This window comes from Dendrobium catenatum, unplaced genomic scaffold, assembly GCF_001605985.2.
Source record: "Dendrobium catenatum unplaced genomic scaffold, ASM160598v2 fragScaff_scaffold_133, whole genome shotgun sequence".
NCBI classification, from domain to species: domain Eukaryota; kingdom Viridiplantae; phylum Streptophyta; class Magnoliopsida; order Asparagales; family Orchidaceae; genus Dendrobium; species Dendrobium catenatum.
This window is the reverse complement of record NW_021318595.1, coordinates 629226-650971: the sequence shown is the minus strand read 5'-3', so window position 1 is coordinate 650971 and position 21746 is coordinate 629226. Positions and strand designations below refer to the sequence as shown.

General features: G+C 34.8%; 1 protein-coding gene across 1 annotated transcript; it reads right to left on the bottom strand.

Moving 5' to 3' along the window:
* Nucleotides 1–2819: 2819 nt before the first annotated feature.
* Nucleotides 2820–21523, bottom strand: LOC110096020. Its single transcript, XM_020821768.2, has 8 exons — nt 21093–21523; nt 9768–9848; nt 9619–9678; nt 4045–4088; nt 3856–3898; nt 3702–3773; nt 3531–3632; nt 2820–3439 (listed from the first exon to the last, which is right to left on the bottom strand). The coding sequence occupies exons 1-8, from the start codon at nt 21468–21470 to the stop codon at nt 3320–3322; spliced, it is 900 nt and encodes a 299-aa protein (XP_020677427.1). The 5' UTR covers nt 21471–21523; the 3' UTR covers nt 2820–3319.
* Between the last annotated feature and the right edge of the window lie 223 nt (nt 21524–21746).

Here is a 21746-nt window from a genome sequence, read left to right as displayed (position 1 = left end):
ATATCTGAAAGCATTATTAAAATCTTTTTAAATCTCCATTCTCCTCTTCATTCGACAAAATCATGAAATAGAGAAATGGTTTGAGTTTTAGAGAGAAATAAGCAAATAGAGAAAAAGGAAAATTTAGATTTCAATGTCGCAAAGCGATTTTTGTCTGATGAGCCTACGGCAAAAATTGTTCATCTCGCTGTAAGCGACCTTTACCCTATTTCTGATTAAAGATTTTGTGTTTTTGATATTTTTCTTATCAAATTTGTGTTTCGTTATCGAAAAACGAGAATATTTTTATATTAATAAAACTTTCACCGTGTAAATTTTTATATATTATAAAGATCGATATTATGAACGTTTTGATAATTTATTTGAAATTTTTACTGAGTGATTTTAAAAATATAGCATTTTTTTGCTACTAAAAAATTTATTTTGATGTTTAAAAATAGTGATTTAATTCAACTAAAACTTCAACATACTATTTTACAAGGTTTTTAAAACCGGACCGGTCAATGAACCAGAAGAAGAAGGGGTTAGAGGTTTGATGGTTCGACCGGGGTCGAACCGGATGACGTAATAAATATTTATTATATTTAAATATTATAATAATGACACAACTATTTATAAGTATTATTTAAATTTAATACAATTAACATAAAAATAATGTTAAAAAAAATACTTAAAATTTGTGAGATTTGAACCGGCGAATCGGCGGTTCTGACCGGTTCAATCCGGTTCTTTGCAGAAGCGGTTTTAGGGCTGAACCGGACCGGCCTTGTGACCGGTTCACGGTTGAACCGGTCGAACCGGCCGGTCCGGTCCGATTTTTAAAGCACTGCTATTTTATGCAATATTTGATAATTTGGTCAAATTTTGAAATTGTGAATTTTTACTCAATATGATTTTTACATTCTACCGTTATGACATTTTAACACTTTCTGAATTAAGCTCGATTATGCTTTATTTACTAGAATGCATTAAAAATGAATGAAGATATATGATTGAAATTATTGTTATAGTACTGTGATAATATTATTTGTGTCAAAGACAAGTAAAAACAAGTTGACCCGTTAGTTGGAGACAGATTGACCTGTACATGATGGTAGGCCTATGGGCTTTCTTTTAAATAATGTAATTTGGTGTTATCCTTGACAGATTCACGTGATACTGATTTGAAGTTATAAGGAAATGATTACTATGTCGATGGACCAAAGTTTGACGACTATGTTTACTGAGTCAACTGTTTACTGATACTGATACAATACTAAAAAATATCATGATAGCCAGGACTTCTCACTTGTTTAGAGTGACTATTGAAATACATGTTCTTGAGGTATTTGTCTTATTATTATACAAATTTATTGTTATTGCATGGATTTACTATTATTACATTATTCTACTACTTTTGTCACTGAATTGTTATTGTTACTGATTTAGATTACTGATATTATTTTTTAATTAATTAGTTAAAAATTATTAATTACTGATATTATTTAATACTACTATTTCATTGTACTGATACTAAGCATGTTATATACAGAGCACGTGATATATAATACATGAATAATATGAGTACGCTCTTATATGATTTTATTGCATTGACATGATTTTGACAGTCTTTACCTATATTTTGATTTGATATTTTATACGATTTCTATATTAATTGATATTACGAATACGACGATTACTTTATAAATTTGACACTTGTATTGGTTTACTGCTTTATTGACTTTCGTACTGTAGTATTTTACTGTTTATAGATTATACTACTACTATATGTGAATTTTATTATTTTTGCACTGATTTAATAATCATGTGAATGTAACTGATATGAAATGATTGTTGACATGCATATTTCTCCTTTATCGTGCTTTGATTTCAGTTGTAGGTTTTAGTGACGTGCTAGACTTTAAGCTCATTCTATGTGATTAAATGATTCAGGTTAGGGCAGGAGAGTAGGAGTGTCAGGCTAGTCAGAATTCTTCAAGGTCTATTTCTTTTTGTTTTATTTTGTATTTATGATAGAATAGTTATGATATAATTATATATACCCTGAGTATTGCATATGTTTTTTTTTTAGAATGAATATAAATGTGTATATTGATATTTTAAATTTTAGAATTTATTTTGTTGCTTATTACTAATACAAGATATTGAATAGCTATGATTGATGTTTATTAAAAAATTAAAAGAATAATTATTCTAAATTAGATCATAGGGCATCACACATATAATGCTTTATGATTTAGAATGTTAGCCATTAAAAGAAAAGTATTAAATGTTACACATATGAGGATGCTTAGGTGGACTTGTAATTCTTTATGGTGTAGAATGTTGGCCATTAAAAGAAAAGCAAAAAAATTAGGTTAAATGTTATAAAGATGATGATGTTTAGGTGGATGAGTATCTTTACATTTAGAGATAGAATGTGAAACAAGTACATACATGAAAAGGTCAGAATTGATCTAATGGTAGATAAGATTAAAGAGAGTTGACTTAGATAAGATAGATGATAAGACTTAAAGGAAGAATCCCTCTATGTACTTTCCTGCAAGAAGCATCATATCAACATAGTTATAGGAATAAAAAATTCCTGCATCAAACCCTTCAATTAATCAACTTCAAGCAGTTGCAACAATTAATTTGCCTTGCATATCAATGGCTTTCTAATTTGAAGTGAAGACTAAGGTTTCGTTTGAGATAACTTTCTTTCTACTTTTTAAAGCAGTTTTTTTAGTATAAAAATTATAATTTTATTACTAGAAAGCTGCTTTATGAAACAGTAATAAAATCGTCCCAAACGAAACCTAACAGAATACAACAAAGAATGAATAAACCTGTACACTTTGTCCCATATGTTGAGCTAAGCATCAGACACTATTACAACAAAAATGTGTGCCTATAACTAATTAGATGCAACTTTAATGAGATGTAAAGTAGACAATTTTGAGAATCAGGCAGTAAGCGTTGCTTTTCACTTAATCCAGTATAGATTTTTAGTGGTAGCATGCCATGCTCAAGTTGATACATGAGATAAGACTTTTTTAGCTCCTTTTGATTGATAATATAACCCTCGACGTAATACAACAATAAATTCTGAGCACAATGGGTTTCATCAGAGGATCAAATACTGGAGAAGGATATCACTTCTATGCCTTAAAATCCTACCACGGCTCTTTTAATTCTATACTATCATGCTTAATTGGCAGATTCAAACTTAAAGAGATAATAAACAATTTCAAAAAGAACGCAAGAGCTCGATTCACCTTCTCAATAACAGCTTCAATAATTTTTAGTCCGGAATGGAAGTTGTGGAGCTATCGATTAATCAGACTGCCTTCTGCAGCCATCCTGGAAGCGCTAAAGAAGCCTTCATCCCAAGCTTGGTGAGGAATACCGCATAAAGAATGTGCAGCAATAAAACAAAGAATCCACAGTTGAGCAGAACCTATTTCAGAGCAGTTCAAGTTAGAAATTATTCAATACAAGTTTACCATATTAACAGCAAATCGCTAATGAAGGATGACTAGATTTTGTACCAGGGTTCCAAATATAACATATATAGCATCCATTGTCGGTATAATATTCACTCCAATGGCTGCCAGGACATAGGTGAGAGAGGCATGAACATTAATGGTGATCTGCTAAAAAAATTGTAGAGTTAGCAAGAACAAGTTCAGAATTCAATTTAGAGTAATTTTAGATAGTACCAGATTCAGTATGTTCTCTCTTATTAAGAATGAAGTTACTAGAACATAACCAACAACTCCAATCACTCGAACCTGCATATCATGGCATTTGATAAATAATCAGCATTTAATCATCAAAAACAGAAGGTTGAAGATAATGAGCAAGGACAATTACAAGTGTGCATAGAGCTAGTGAGACATTCCAATTTACTCTCAACCTGAAAATACCATAAGGTACTAGCATTAAACTTAAAAGTGACTTGGTACTAAATGCTACAGATGTGAATGATTATTGAAGCTTTAAAGGAACGAACAGAGAAATGATATAGGATTAGATTTTGCATCGAAATCATCAAAAACTCACCTCCACAATGAACCCATGGCAAGACCAACCAATCCATGCATTAGCTGCACATTAAAAGAGAAATCTCAACCGGTAAGCTGGCTATCATTGTACAACTATAATACTTATGAAGTAGTAGGTAGAATGGGAAATAAGCATAAAAAGTTTTGAGCGATGAACAGACTTGAAACACGGACATTATCATTAATTTGATCTTTCATATTCAAATAAATGAGGCACAAATCTAGTGCTTGAGCACAAATTTCTTAAAATTAGGGTATATTTAACCCATCAGCAAACCCGTATAAAGAAAAATATATTAGCAAGCACAAAAAGCTCGGTACATGCGCATATTACATTTTTTGACGAGATTTTCTAGCATCACATGCTCAAGATTAAAAAACAGTAAATGCTAAATGTTCACAATTAGTTGTTAGTTGAAAAAAGTTCTTGAATATCAATGCATAGATGCTTTACAGCATAAACGAACTGTTTCAATTAGACAGAATATCCAAGACCTTCAACCAAGATAACTAGATATATGCCCATAAGAAGCAGGTAGGCTCGTCTGTGCATGCCAAAATAAGTAGATTTATGCCCATAAGTGGGCCGGTCGGTGGGTGCCTGGGTGGAGCTTTGTGGTTTTTTTTTTTTTTCTTATTTATTATTATTAGGTATGGTTGGTTTAGGGTTTGGCCAAAAGGGGTGAAGTAGTGTTATTCAAATCACACATTTGATGCGTTAGTCCTGAACATTACTTGCTTACAAAGCGCAAGCAAACAAAGGGCATGCTTCATTATGTTGCACCGTAGCATTACCTGATTGGCTCCAACTCAAAACTAATTTATTTTATATTATTTATGGTTTGGTCCAACATCTATCACAATAACTAGGCATGAACATTCATTTGTCTTCATTGTTTCTCATAGTAAGAGTTGTTACTCATTGGTTCTATGTTCTCTCCCATTTGAGCAAGTTACTTCTTGGTAGTTTTCCTCATCATGCACTCTCATCCACTAATTTTCTTATATGCCTCTCACTGGTTCTTGTCGTGGGCACTAGCAGCTTCTCATTTATAAGGTTTTTTTCAATTATGCTTCTTGATACCTCATCTTCACACTCTATCTCGCTTCAAGCTATCCCCACCTGTCATTCTCTAGTTGGTTGCTCAATCACACGAGCATTCTTGATTTTAGAATATTTTTTACTTTATTATTTAAATCTTTGTTTTATTTTTAGTTTTTGGATAGTTGAAAATTACTATTTTTGAATGTACCATTTTATGTTCTGAAAATTATTGCCCAATGTGATTAGCATATAGCTTATTAAATGACTAAAGCACAAAATACATAAATATATAATATATCAACCATGATCGCTCTAGTTTGTACAGTGGTGCTTCACTTTGAGTTTTGCGTATTAAAGAAAAAAAAAGAACCCTTATGCATCTTATAGTGCTTGGCACTTTGAAAACTCTGGGAGAAAGGTATAGTAAAGTTTAAGATAGTTGGAAAGAAGAAGAGAGAGTAGTAAAGGGCTAGTGAATTGGCTCGGATTAGGGATTAGGTGGTGGGTGGGCACGTATAAATGTAAGGGAGAATCCATCAAAGTGATATGAGATGTCATATTGATGATGAGAAGATGTGTAATTGTTTGCATAACATTACATGATTTGTACAAATGAAGGCATTTAATATATAAAACATATGATTCATCCATATGGGTTGTTGTTATCGTTGTATCCACATGATGTTTTGAATGGCAATGATCATAAGTATCACAATATGAATATGAAGAGCATGAATTTTAATGCTTATTATTGTAGCAATGATCATCACAATAGCCATGAAAGGAGTTATGCAAATTTGATCATGTTTGATGTGATTATCATAATAATCATAGCTTGAATGATAAGGATTATGTGACCCCATAAGATGATTAAATCATGGATGTACTAATTTGATATTTTCTGAAGGGGGATGCATGGGTACTGATGGGAAGGAATCAAAGTGGAAAGGTAATTTTTAAATGGGGGTTTGAAGCATGCATGCAAGGGGATTAAATAAGCACAGAATATTAGAAAGATTGAAATTAGCTTTTGAATGAAGGTAATTTTATGGATGAAAATAAAGAAGAAGATAATCCACTGTCATGGATATCAAGAAAGAGATGGATGGTTTCATCCATGCATAAACTTAAAGTTTTTACAGCAAAATACCATGTATCCTATTTTTGGAGAGAATCATTTGGGGATTTGGATCGATTGCATGGTGGGGCAAAAACCAACGAGGGACTTTAGAAAATTGGGGGAGGGGGGATAACTAGAGATAAAGTGGGGAGGAAAAAAAATTAGGACGCATGTGTTACACTCAAATTGACTGATTTAGCTCTACAACTACTAAAACTAATTTTGGCATAGTGTAATACCTATGTTGCACCAATACGGATACGACGACATAGATACGACACGATACAGATACGGGACACGTAAATTCTTAAAAATACAGGATACCGGTACGGCGCGGATACGACATTATAATTTATAAATCATACAAAAAAATTAAGAAAGCAATCAAAGCATAATATTTGAAATTACAAAAAAAAAAGACAACAACATTATTTGTAGCCTTGTAGCTTATAATATCAAAATATAAGTAAGCAATAAATGTCTAGTACAACAACAAAAGCATAAACATAAATTGTCTAGCACATGAAGTTTTAACTATTCAATAGAAGGGATGATATGATTAGCTTCTTTAGTGGTTTGTCTTTGAACTTCTATATCATCTTCAATAAATATCATAGCTTCTAATTCAAGCTCATGAAGTGAAAGATTAGTAATTTCAAATATTCTCATATCATCAAGAGACACAAATCCATCTCGAAAATAAGCGAACCTTGCTCGCAGTCGCAGAAGTAAATACGACGGGCCTTTTTTTTCGGATTTCATTTTGTTTTTTAATGGACACGCGTATCGGATACGCGTGTCCTTTTGAAATTAAATAGTATTTTAATTGGATACGGCTTTGGCGTATTCGACACGTATCGGTGGTGTATCGGAGGCGTATCCATGTATCGGTGTATCGGATACAGCACGCCTTCATAAATAGGTGTATCGGTGCAACATAGTCTAGTACCATTAAGGATAATATTGAATCAGCCGCCTCCATGTTTGGTATTTTGGGTTTCCTTCATCTTTTTGTTCAATCAACTTAAAGATGCTAAGCTGGCCACTAAAACCAATTTTAAAAACTTGGAGTTTCCATTGTCTTAGGTCTACACAATTTGGACGGCCAAATTCAACATGTCAAACAAATCTTTCTGCTGCCCACTTAAACCAATTTTAAATACTTGCAATTTCCATTGTCTTAAATCTACTCAATTTGGTTGGAAAAATTAATTATGCTAAACAAATCTTTTAAACACACCTATAAACTTGGTTATGTCCTGATTCAAGCTTGACAATGATAGTTTAAAAACACTTATAGTCTTCGTTATTCCTTGAATCAGACCTCTCTAATGTTGCTGGCCAAATTGGCCATAAAAATTGATAGAGCATACATAACTAAACCAGAACCTTATCATTTTGATATTTTATTTCTGCAAAATTACTTATCTTCTATTCCACAGAGAAAATGACATAGGTAAATAACACTTCTGAGGAGCTACTATTAATGTAACACCACTTAAGTTGTTGAGACTTGAATTCAGGTTTGCTACAAAAGTATACATATCCATGTTTCTTAGTTCCACAAGCTCATCACTTAGCTAGCCTCGAGGCGTTCAGAAAAAAAAAAAAAAGAAAAAAGCTTATCACTTAACAATAATTTCACTCTTCCTTAATGAACTTTCATTTACAGAGCATTTAAGAAAGATTTCATGAGTTCAGTTGGCTTTAAACTATCAAGATATCAATAAAATCATTCCTTCGTGGCTCCAATTATTCTTCTTTCATTTGTCAAGAGGTTATCTCAACTTCTAAAGTTTTATCCAGTCTTTCTACTAATTAGCATATTAATTCTCCTCAGGTGTAATCTCCCCTTAAAGAGTTGCAATATGTCCATAGTTTTTAAAAGAATTTTGTGGGTTCATGCTTAAAAAAAATTGTTGCGGGATTATTCTTAATCCAAGAAAAGGCCATGGTTAACTACCTGAGAGAAAGAGAAAGATGTGGGATAGTGCTATACCCATGAAGAAGCTAGAATTAATAAAGAAATTTCAAAGGAGAACTTGAAGGGTTAATGTAATCTAATGAGGGTGTCAAACAATTATAAATTCAAATACATTTCTTGTTTTTTACTCCATCAACCTCATACACTCTCACATGAATTTAGGATAATTAGGTTCTCCCAAATCACTAAAACACTATTCCACCTCACCCACTACCCACCTCACGTTGTTTGGGCCAAAAAGATCTAAATAAGATGAAAGATTGTCACAATCGTAACTATAGCCCTCTATGAGAATAGAAGAAGAAACGACCAAAACCTAAATAAATAAAACAGCATTGAAGATAATGTAGAATATCATAGAACCATCTAACATTGATAGCATATCTTATTCAATCTAAGAGAAAGATGAAAAAAAGTGCTCTCAAGAGGACATCTCAACTAGGCAAAGGTGCCACTAAGGTACACCACGGTGTGCTTACCTTCTTAAAATGCGCCACATGGAAGCTGTAAAGCACTTGGGCGGCATGCATTGTTCTTGAGTCTTAGAAAGTAAAACACTAGCACCTTCTAAGAAGGAATACGTCTTATAATGTGTAAATTTTATACACATTAAAAGGATACAATATTAAGTTTCTTACCAACAAAAACTAAGCTAAACTCTTCCTCTATTAACTCAATTTCCTAAGAGGATTCTAAACCTTCTAAGAAATATGTCACTAAAAGCAAAGTTTAAGTGCTTTAAAAAATTAAGCTTTAGCACCAAGCCAAATTATGTACCATGATCGAAAATAAGAATGAAGCTTGAGCAACAAATAATGCATGAGATATACTGCATAAAAATAAAATCCCAAGGATACAGACTTAGCGTTAAAGTTTCAATATAATATAATAATGGAGCATGGATTTTAACTTAGAAATGAACAATGTCACACCTTTTATCAGAGGAAAAAGAAACCTGCCTAAAATATAAATCAACTCATTCACCAAATAAATAAAGCTATCCACATTTCTTTTATCTCACAGAACTGAGAAGATCCATAAAAAATGTAAGAATAAGTAAAAACTACAGTAATAGCAGAAAAATAATTAGATCACCAAAGCCATACCAAAATAAAATATAAAAAGTAAAACGTTCGTGCAACTAAAAGAGGAACCAGGTGCGCTTTGCACTTTAGAAGCAAAGCACAGATTTTGAAGCAACAGAATTTAGTGGTACCCTGTGCAGCAAGCTTTTGATAAAGCAAAAAACTTTTATTCGCTTTGCTTCACTTCTCACATAAAATTCTTATCAAATTATTTATTTCAGCTGATAAGGAAAAAAATAAAGTGATCTCAAACGAATTCTTATGATGAACTAGCCAGACATTAATACTTCAAAATTGAAGGTTGAAGTATCTGCAATACATAGCAATAAGTCACTTACCAGATAAGTAGATGCTTTGACAGGTCCAGATAAGATGAAAAGGAGCATGGCCGTGGCAACCTTGAATAGTTTTAAAAATGCTTTCGTTCAAAAAACTGGCATCAAATATCAAGCTTGACTTAAATTATAGATTCTAGCTAGATACAAACCATTGTTTTCCTACCAGCTGCCAGCCCCCATCTCATAGAGGAGATCACTATAGGTAATGAGAAGAAACAACCTAAGTAGTTCTGCAGAAATAAATATCATTAGATGGCTAAAAAATGCTTACTGTATTAAAAAAAAATATCCTGATACAAATTGTGTTAGGATATCCTAATACAAATCATATCATGATGGGATTAAAAAAATATTGGATTTGTTTTTAGATTAGTGTTGTATCTAAAGAGTTTCTATTGCACTAATCAAATAACAAATTCAATAAATTTTAAGTCCATTTTGATATAATTTATATAGGATATCCTGACACAATGTTTTTCAAAATAATAGTAGCAAAATGTTTAGAGGTTTTGTATAAGAACATAAACTTTTGAAAAGTGGATGATAATAAACAATTAAAATGAATTAGAAAGTAGCCAAGGAAAGCAATTTTTTTATTAAAAATTTTTAAAAAATAGATCTATAGTGAACTTGATGTAAGTCAACCTCTAATAGAAAATATTCAAAATGGTCCTTGAACTATTTGTAGGAGGGCTACTTTAATCCTATACTACTTAAAATATCTAATTTAATCCCTTGACTGCTCAAATATAATCCAAAATAATCTCATAATTAAAATTATTGTTTGTTTGATGAAAATTTCAGATATAGTTCACCAATGAGAGGGAATAAGAGAATTTTTTTGAAAGTGAAATTTCGGTACATATTAATTTGTGTGAAATAACTTCATTCCCTACCTCATTCATAAACTTTTGTGAAATTTCTAATAAATTAAATAGCAATTCTGACTATGAAACTATTTTGGATCATATTTGAGGAGTCAAGGTACAAAATTGGACATTTTAAATAATCTCGAATTAAAATGACTCCCTGCAAATAGTTCAATAACCATTTTGAAAACTTTCTCTTAACTTCAATTAATATGCAAACTAAATTTAGTATTATTCTCAGTCATCTAGAAGATAACTCATTAGTTGACGGCATATTGACGACCACCTTGCATATTTGGCTCAGATGATATGTGTTATTCACAGACCAGGTCCCGTAAATGCTTATTTACATAGTTTACGATACAAGTTTAAATGCAATTGTTAAATGAGCGAAAAAATATATACTCATCTCACCCCCTTGAGGTACGTCAACTCATGAGTTTGTTTTTTAAAACATTCTTGTATTAAAAAAAATAAACTAGCTGAAAGAAGGGATAGAAATACAGCTACTCCACTCCACAACAGCTTTGTTGGGCCTAATCAATAAGGTGGAATTAACCATATAGATTATCCAGTAGCACCATTCCAAATGCAGTTGAGAGACTCCAGTTAGCATATTGTTGATACGTTTGACATTAATTATCATCAATGTGCAATCCAACTAAAACGCGTAATATTGCTAGTATTTCATGAGTTGAAAAAACAATGAATTGGCCTAGAGGTTCAACGAAAATTTAAAACATTATTTTTTTATGCATATTTGAAGAAAGGTTTTGTAGACTTTTATGATAGGTCAAACATAGCAAGTGGCAACAACGAGCAGCCAAAGATGACACAGTCGAGGCAACCTCTAACATCGAACAAAGATTTCCGCATGGGTCTCTGGTAAAAGAGATGTGTTGTTAGACAAAGACTAGGCTACAACAAGAAGAATGATAGGCATTTATGAAGTAGTTTACATGTATTTGGATGATTGGTTATGGGTAGTATGGAAATGGATAAAAGTGAATAAATATGGTAGCAATGTCGTGTAAGAGATATGCTACAAAAATTTAATACCAATTTGCTTTTACTACTTATTTTTTTCTCCATGAAATTGCTAGCAAGCTAAAAATTGCTTGGAACTAGCATCCTAATATTGGTGCTTAGATTGAAATTTAACAAAGAGACATAAAAGCATAACCTTGCTCTAATGTTGAAGAAAACAAACCAATCAAGATGATTGAGCATCTTGAAGGCGTGGAAGAACACTGGCCTCAATTGATGAGGTTGTAAGGGAAATCAATTTGAGATTCACTCCCAAAGGATAGGTATGACCAAATCACCAAACAGTGCAGGACTGGGAGTGACAGAAAGGAGAGCTTGATCGTTCACTAAGAAACCATGATGCAGGAATTAATGGGAAAAAATCCCTTCAAAGTTGTGCTACACTAAATCCTCTGGTACATCTGAGGAAATCTAGAAACTTAGAAAAGTATTAGCAATTCTTCCGAGGATAAATTAACACTCACATCATTACAGAAGGATTGACTGGAGAAGGAATGGAACCATTGGATGTCTACAACAAAGTGAGCGATAAAGTGTAAAGGATTCATCAACACGTTGGGTAGACTAGCGGTGTCAATATTTGACATGACCCAAAAACCCGACCTGAACCCAACCCGAAAATTTCGGATTCGGGTTAGGGATTTCGACCCGTTTGTAAAACCGGGTCAGGTTCGCGTTGACCCGGAAACCCGAAATCAATCCGGTTTGACCCGTTTTTAATTGATTTAGGAGGATTTTAGAAGATTGTTATGAAATAAGTAAATGTTATTTCCAAAAAATAATAAACCATATTGCCCAAACAGAATTAAGCTTGGCTTATTTTAAATTTATTGAAGTAAATCTTACCTTAATGCGATTTAGGTTTAAATAAATCGAATTAAATAAAAATATTTTAGTAAAACATACCCGAAGCGGGTCGGGTTTGGGTTGAACCTGACCTGAAGCGGGTCGAGTTCGGGTTGACCCGGACTCGAAGCGGGTCTGGTTCGAGTCCGAAAAATCAACCTATTTGCAAAAACAGGTCAGGTTAAAAAGTGTTGGGTCAAATTCGGGTTCAACCTGAACCCGATCCGAATCCCAGTTTTGACAGCCCTAGGGTAGACCATCAAATCACGTAGAATTTGCAAAAAAAAAATTGCGAAGCTTATGCAAAAAACAACCATGATTGAATACCAACTACACCTTGAGCATTTATCAAGTCTGTTTAGCAAACATGATGAAATATGCTTGCAAAGATATTTTGAATTTGGGATGACAGCTAATATTTGAAAAGAGGTTCGTATACCTTGGCCTAAGATGTTGGATCAAGCAGATGAACTAGCCAAGCTCCATGACTCAAAAAGAATAGAATGGGGAACAACATAACTTAGCTCCACCACTCCAAAATCACACCCACCCTTGTTACCAACAACAACCAAACAACTACTCATTTCCAATGAAACTAATCGATCACAATTACCAATCAAAAGGTTAACTATAGCTGAAATTATGGAGGCTCTATCATCTATGTTACCACTATGATGAGAAGTTCCATTGAAATCATGTTTGCAAGTAAAAAATGTTCACTTTGATGATTTAGATAGGAGGTGGGGTGACAACCACTGATGCTATGAGTGAAACAAATAAAGCATGGAAAGCATGCCTAGCAATTAGTCTTCATAAGTTGGCAAGGTAGCAATTACAAAATATAGTTGGAAGAAGATATAAGAAAAATGGTTGCCCAGGCTTTGATCGATGGAGCATGCACGCATAATTTTATGCAGCAACAATCGATACAATATTTGGGTTTAGCAATCACACCCATTCAAATATTCCAATTTCTTGTGGAAAATGGGGAGGTGCTAGAATATCAATACAAATGCTCGGATATCACTCTTAGATTACCAGGACAACATATTACGTTAAATCAACTTCTCCTTCCCATCCAAGTCATTTAAATTGTAATGAGGTATAATAGTTATAATTTCTTGGGTAATACAATACCCTAACTACTCAATTTGAATGACACGGGGAAACAATGGAGTTAATAGGTATGAGGAAAACAATGATTGAAGGGATTTAATTCACTCAACTGAGAAAGAATACCATGCAAGGTTTATTTTTCCAACTTAAGACAATAAACAATGAGTCATCTTAAGAAAAAAAGAATAGCGAAGAAATGGTTGAAACCATCCAAGAGCTGTTGCAAGAGTTTCACCAAGTCTTTGAACCACCCAAAAGCCTTCCACTTATCGCAAACGAAGATCATTAGATCCATTTGAAACCAGAAGCATCGCTTGTGAATGTCCACCCCTATTGCTACCCGCACTTCTAAAAGAGATTCATAGAAAAGATAATAACAAAGATGCTTTAGATTGAAGTAATTCGCCCTAGCATTAGGCCCTTTTCATCACCAACATTGCTAGTATAAAAGAATGATGTAAACTTGTGATTCTGTGAAGATTATCGAGAAATAAATCAAGCCATCGTCCCAAACAGCTACCAAATTCCAATGGTGGAGGAGATGTTGGATGAGCTATTCGGGGCAATCATTTTCTACCACTAGGTGCATATGGCTGATGTGGATGTGCCAAAAATTGGATTTAAGACACATGAAGGAACTTATGCCTTCATTGCAATGTCATTGACATTACAACTTCATCATACTGTCATTTAGTCTAACAAATACCCTTGTAACTTTTTGAATATTATGAACACTAATAAAATCGTACTAGAGAAATTTTGTAATTATTTTATTTGATGATATTCTGGTGTATATTTGCACTATGATAAAACATATCCTAAGCAACAAGTTTTCACCTCAATCACTCCAAATGTTTGTTCAAATAAGCTAAAATGATGAGGACATCGGCAAAAAAAACTGGCGTGTATATCATAGGAAGAGCCGTAGATCGATATTTTCTGCATTTCATTTATTAATGTATTTTATTTTGAGAGTCTTTCCTAATTTAGCCTTATATTGAATTATATGAGTATTGTAGCCCGAGGGGCATTTTAGTCTTTTGATTCCTTCATGTTTTGAGTCCTATATATTGAGGCCTTTGACTATTGTAAGAAGAAGATAATTATTATGAATTAAACTTCAGTTTTTTCGAATCGTGTATGTTTGAGTCTTCTTGAGAGAAGAGTGAAGTCCTTAGGAGTAGGGCAACGCAACACCCAACAACTGACGTTGTGTCAAGGTTCTTGGCTCTACCTTCTCTCCCTCCTCCCTCATCTTCCTCCATTGGCTGCCGAGCCCTCCAAACCCCTTCAAAATAGCCGGTTGATCCCTTATTCCCCCTCAAATCAGCCAACCGAGTCTTCCCCCCTCTTCCAAACAACTGGCCAAAATTCCCTGCTGCCCCATACAGCCGAGCCACCTCCCCTCTCTTCTATTCCCACTCACCTGCAAGCCCACCCTTCCTCTCCTCCCACGGCCAGTCAACCCCCACTCCATTGCCACTTGGTATTCCCTCCACCTTTTTCTCTTCCCCATTGATTTTCCCAAGGGCTGCTGTCTCTTCCTATTCCCCTCCTCATTTGCTCCACTTTAATTACTGCCTTTTCTCCTTCCAATTAATTCCTAATGGTTGCTGTCTTTTTCTATTGCCCCCATTAAATCATAATGGTTGCTTCCTTTTCTCATTCCCCCCATTATTTCCTACACTAATAGTTATCTCTTCTCCTTCCCCACTAATTCCTAACAGTTGTCATATCTTCCCCTTATCCATTAAATCCCTAATAGATGTTGCCCCTTCCCCTTCCCCTTATTAATTCCCTACTAGTTGTTGCCCTTTCCTCTTTTTCCCTATTAATTCCTCATAGTTGTTGCCCCCACTTTCCTCCCTTATTAATTCACTAGTGTTGCCACCCCCTTCTCCCCTCCCCCTTCCTTTTCCTCAGCCAACGGCTAGGCTGCCCTTCCCCTCTTAACCTCTTTTAGCCACAACCACCCTCCCCTCCTCCTTACCCACTAACAGCAGCCTTCTTCCTTCCTCTCCCTCTTCCTCTTAGTCGACCGCCTCCCCACCCATATCTTCCTTCAACTGATAGCCCCTCTCCTAAACAGCCACGTCCTCTTAACTTTCAGCAAGCCAAGCCCGAACTTCCTTCCCCAAACATAGGGCTGCAAATGAACCGAACGTTCGACTCGATAAAAGCTCGTTCATGTTCATTTGATAAGGTAAACAAATGAACTTGAACACTTTTGATAGTTATTTAGTTCGTTTATGTTCATGAACAATATCGTTTAACACTCGTAAACAAGCTTGTTAACACGTTCAATTAGAGCTCGATTAGAATTAGAATTTAAAAAAATATATATTGTTAGATTTAAACATTTAATAATTTATTTTTACTAATCCCGTCTAAAATTGTTTAATAATTTATTTTTACTTCCCTCATTTACCTAAAATCACGAACAACTCGGTCTCTGAACAAATATAAGAAGAATCATAGATCGTTTGTTTATAAACGAGCTCATTTGATAGCTCGAAAACACTAATTAGATATGTTCATGAATGGGCTCATTTGATAGCTTAAGAATACTCATTAGATATGTTCGTTAATGAACTTGTTTAATAATTTAAAAAATCTCACTAGGTATGTTCACGAACATGATCAATGTAATTGTTTGTTAGAATGCTCGATAAAGCTCATTTGTTAAGTTAATATACATCTAGAAGTAGAGACAATTATAGTTCGATAAAGCTCGTTTGTTTAAAGCTCGATAAGCATGAAATTAACTAAACATGAATCAAACATGAACACCCATTAATTTAAACGAACAATGCTTGAACACAAACAAAAAAGCTTGAATCAAACTTGAATCAAACTTGAACAAGCTGATAATAAATGAACTCAAATATGAACACGCACATACTTGACTTGGCTTGGCTCTGTTCGTTTGCATCCCTACCCAAATCGAGGACAGCCCAGTCGTCCATGGATGGCTGATCCTGAGCTTGATCAAGGATTTGTATTTGACAATCAAGGCTTAGTCAACATTCACCAGTCTCCCTTCTTCGACGTCGACTTCGAGAACAACCACACCGTCAAGGAATACGTGGATTGGATTAGCTTCTCCCTTGCAACTGCCATTGACCATCGAAGACCTCCCGTCCAATGGCAACTCACCTACAGTCCACCCACTACTTTTCTGGGTAACTCTCTCAAAAACCTTAAACATTTACTTCTTCTTAGTGGCGTTGTTAATATCATATCAAATTTTCTTCCGCTGAAATTATTCGAAGAGTGTGAGTGAGGGAACTTCACTATGACTGTTCTAATTGTTAATTGTGGGATTTGTGTGAGTTGCAAATAAGTACATATTGTCTTGGTTATTATTTTACTGACCCCTCCAACACTTGTAATTGTTTGCTATTATTTTATCAACAATTGAGAAGTCGCTTAAATCTGCCCTTAATCGTCATTATTATATAATTGCTAAGCTTGCCAATTCATTATTATTCCTAAGCAATTCTTAATCTAGCATGTTTCACATCAAAAAATCAAGTACTTTGGACAAGTGGCCGAAACAAAAGGGCTTAGGCCAAAGCATCCTGCGAAGGAACTCGTTTGTTAGCTAACTTCACTTTGCAACTCCTTTTACTTCACTTCTGCAGAAATATGCAGCCCATTGGGACGAGACAACCAAGGAAGCTTTTGGAAATTTGAAGAATGCTTTAGCTAACCCACTTGTCCTATAGTTGCCAAAGTTTGAAAACCCATTCCATGTGGAAATCAACATCTATGGGGTGGTGGCGGGGTAATGCTAAGCCAGGATGGAAAACTCATAGCTTTTAAAAGCAAGAGGTTGAATGCCAAATTGCAATAAGCATCTACTAACATGAGGGAATTGTTTACCATCATTGAGGCAGTAGCAAGGTGGGGGCAATACCTTTTGGGTGGAAGGTTCACCATACGAACTAATCAAAAGGGTATTTGTGAAATCATAGCGCAATTGGTTCAAACTTCAGAATAACAATGAGTTTAGTGAAATCATTTGGTTACAAATTCTCCACCAAATACAATTCAGGAGTAAATAACCAAGAGGCCAATCTTCTGCCCAATCGACATGATAAAGGAGCAAAGCAGGAGATACAAAAACTGGGATTCATTATCAACACCCACTATCTTCACTCTTAGACAAATAAGGACAATGATATACGAAGCACCTGAGGCTATGAAATTGGAGAAGAAGACAATCAAATCCAGAAAACTATATATAATATATAATAAAGGAAGGCTTGGTTTGAAAGAACATATGTGTTCTACTAACAGACATTTCAACTCTACAGGCGATAGTCCAAAGGGAATACCATTACATTGACATTGGTGGACACAAAAGTTTCAAGAGAACCTTACATCAAAATTTGGAACAATTCTATTGGCCCTTACTAAGAAGTGATGTGCAAGAGTTCATCCAAAGCTACTCAATGTGTTAAATAACAAAACACCAACCTCCTTCAGCCACTATTAATGCTAGTCATTGCGTTGGAAGACATGACCATGGATTTCACCAAAAGGATGCCAATATCTAGGAGGAGGATAACCATCATGGTCATATTGGGTCGTCTCATGAAATAAGCACACTTCTCAACTTAACCACCTAAAGTCATGGAAATTAAGGTCGCCACTATTTTTATTGCCAATCTGTACAAACACCAAGGGACATGGGATACCAAAGTTGATAACCTCATGCTAGGGTAGGGTGATTTTGAGTAATTTTTGGAAAGAACTATTTAAGGCATCGGGCACAAAGCGTAGTACAACACACCCTATAATTTTAAAGCCAATGGACAAATGGAAGAGACTAATAGGGAACTATGCCAATATCTTTGTTGCTTCGTTAGATAAAGCAACATTATGGATTCAATTCCTGCCATGGGATGAACTCTCTTAAAGCGCCACCTACCACACATCAATATGCAAGACACCATTTAGGCCTTACATGTGAGATTTCCACCATGCATTCATCCGTATGTCAAATAAGAGTCTTCCGACAAAGTTCTTAGTGAGCTACTGTAGAGGACATAGCCTTGCACAACCTTCGTGAACGCCTACAAAGAACAAAAATATGCATAAAGTAGCATGCTGACAAGCATTTTAGTGAACTAGAGTTGTGAGTGGAAATGTTTGCTTTGGTTAAGTTGTAACCATACCGACAAGTTTCTATACAATAACAAACTTATTTGAAATTAAGAAGGTATTAGGAAATCCTTATCAAGTCATAGAATGAGTAGGATTCATTGCATATAAGTTGAACTTAACAAAGAAACCACAAATTCAAATTAGTATATCATGTTTCTCTATTGAAGCCTTAACAATAGGGCCTATTATGGCATAATGCTCAGTTGACAATTTGACATTGACTTCAAGAGAAAATCATCGATTTGTGTGGCCGCTTTTTATCCTAAACTATTAGCGTGTGTCCGGTGGTAGAAAAATGGAAGTGCTGCACCTTTTTGAATGGGATGGGTTACAATCGAAGGACTCCACAGGGTGAGGAGGAGGAATCAATTGACATATTTTGTGATATAGATCTTGAGGGTAGGTTTGTTCTCGAAGATGAAGAGGAAATTGATGAGATCAATGTAGTAGCCAAAGACGATGAGGAGCAGAAGAGAGCAAGGGCAAGGCTAAGTCTAGAATGGTACAAAAATGTCCAAGTCTTGGTCATAAGAGATGTCTTGTAAGAGGAAAAGAAGGCTGTAACAAGGAGAATGATGGTCACATTCAGGAAGCTATGGCTTTGTTTTGGGAAAATCCAACTGTAGTTGGCTAATTTGTTATGGGTAGCATGGAGACGGAAAAAGGCATATGAAGGTGATACTGTCGTGGTGTAATAGCTCTGATAAAAAATATTAACACTAAATTTCCTTTATTATTTATCTTCTTCTTCCCTTATTGTTTTCTCCCTCGAGTTATCAGCAAGCTCAAAATCGCTCAATTCTAGTGCCTAATATGTTATCCCTGTGAAAACATTCAATTGTAAAAGAGCATTGCTACTCATAACAAAATGCTCCTTATGGAAATACTTTCCCCTACTTTTCATTCTCTTATTCTAATTCTAAGTCCAAATTAAAAGGAAATGTTTACTTTCTTTCTAAAACACTTCTTTTCTCCTTATGTTCACTTCTTTTCTCCTTACGTTCACTTCTTAAAAAGTAAGCTATAATTCTAATTCATCGTAAGTACTAGAAAACCAAAAGAGTCATCAGATTTAATGAATTTGTCAAAAACCTTGGATGTGACTTTTTTTTTACAATTTATTAAATAATTTCTAAAGGTAGTAACTAGCATCTCCATTGGATCACAAAGAGAATCAGAGCATTGCTCCTCACAAGATCATTCAATACAATATAACTTTAATAAATCTTCAAGAACAAGGAATTGATATGGACAATAAAGACTTCCACTAGATGGAAAGCAATTAAACAAAAAAGCAACAATAATTAAAAACATAATATTTTGATGAACTATTGGGAATTACCTTCTAACAATTTCACATGCAAATAAGTTAAAACTGACAAAGTGAAACTATTGCATATAAGTGTTAAGTTGTGGAGCCTAATTGATGCCCTGTGAAGAAATAACTTACTCAAAATCAATTTGCAATAAGGTCACCAAAGGGGTCAAGAGCCCCCCTCACAAGTTCGGGGCCTCCACTCACAAAAGATATCGAATATTTGCAAGTTGTTTTTAATAAAGGTGTTTTGGAAATTTCATTTTATTATTTCAACTATCCTATTTTTTCTTTATAAAGGAGGTGTCCTTTTTTAGGTGATATTGGAGATATTAGGGCAATAAAAATTTCATAATCGAAATCATAGTGAAATCTACCGCAATAACAATAGGATGTAGCTATCAATTATGTGAATATGTACAAAATTTTTGTTGTATTTTTTGTTTGATATTATTTATTTTTTATTTATTCTTGGTGTTGTGAATAAGTCTTGCCTAATTCTCCAACACTTCGTAGAGCACTCTGAAAACAACCTAGGTTTTCCCTAATTCATGGTTTGTTGGATATTAATGAGCTCCTAGAGAACATTCCTTCCAAAGAATTTCACAAGCAGCTAGCTGACCCAGATACATTTAAGTAGATCCATAAATCCTTGTTTTTTTGTTCGAGATACCATTGCTGCTGTATACTTAGCTAACGAACTGTTGCTTTATTTAGGAGAGACTTCTGCTTGAACAACAAAGGACCCCTGGCTTGCATTTTGCTTTTCCATAGGAAAATATCAATCAAAATATATTTCAACGCCTTCCAGCTCTAAAAGATCTAAAGAAAACAAATCCAACAGGCATACTTACTTTATTCAGCAAGACAAAGCGTTAAAAAAAATTCATAGCATCACTACCATCAAAGGAAAAAAGGAGCTTTTTTTACCTTTTTTTTTTTAATATAGGAGCTTTTTTTACTTGACACTGTAATTACAGCCAACATACATGCCAAAAATCGTTTTGCCAACATGCGAAAACTCGGTTCATGATAAATTGTACATCAAAGGTAACTCAGATTCTCCAATAATATGAATTTAAAAAGAAAGTCGGAAAGAAGCAACTGACCTCAATGGCAAGGGAATTGCTCAAAAAGTAGGCAAGGCCAGTAACGGAAGCAAACATGGAGCACTCTACCAGCCTCAGCGTCTTCTGAAAGACCTCCCCTTCCACACCCAGATCATCGAATTGCTCTCCTTCATCCTCGCACTCCTTCTTCCGGCCAAGCCTTTCATCTGCTCGGCCAAGGGAAACCCTAGCTCGATGATGCTTCGAAAGAGAGACATCGAGTTTGGGGGAAGCCGTATACGAGCTGTAAAGGAGATTTTTGGCAGGTTCGACGATTGAGAGTAGTATTTGGGGACCTCGGAATCGAAGAGGATGGAATATCTGAGGCAGATTATAGGAAGAGAGACCGGTGATGTGTGGCAGGTTTGGTGGACTCATTGGGGCGGGAAGGTAAACGAGAGGTCACTTCCATGGATATTTCCCTTTGGGCCGTTTGTTTTAGCGGTGGCAAAATTGTTGTTCAGGTCCCGTTTGGGTTGAATTGGGAATTAACTCGGATCCGACCCAGTTGATTACCCAATTTGGGTAAGAAATTCAAATTCGGATCAGATCTAACAGGTTACCGTATTGACCCAATCTGACCCATAACCCAAGTTTACGAAAGAGCCGCACGCCAACCAACTCGAGCCATGTGCAGGACTACATGAGCGCGAC

What these genes read in the sequence shown, in the direction of transcription:
- LOC110096020 (XM_020821768.2), bottom strand. Translation starts at nt 21,470, where the DNA reads ATGAGTCCACCAAACCTGCCACACATCACCGGTCTCTCTTCCTATAAT. An exon ending in CAGCTGGTAGGAAAACAATG is followed by an intron (nt 9,679 to 9,767) that starts GTTTGTATCTAG and finishes AAACTATTCAAG; the next exon opens with GTTGCCACGGCCATGCTCCT. An exon ending in ATGTTATATTTGGAACCCTG is followed by an intron (nt 3,440 to 3,530) that starts GTACAAAATCTA and finishes GCTCTGAAATAG; the next exon opens with GTTCTGCTCAACTGTGGATT.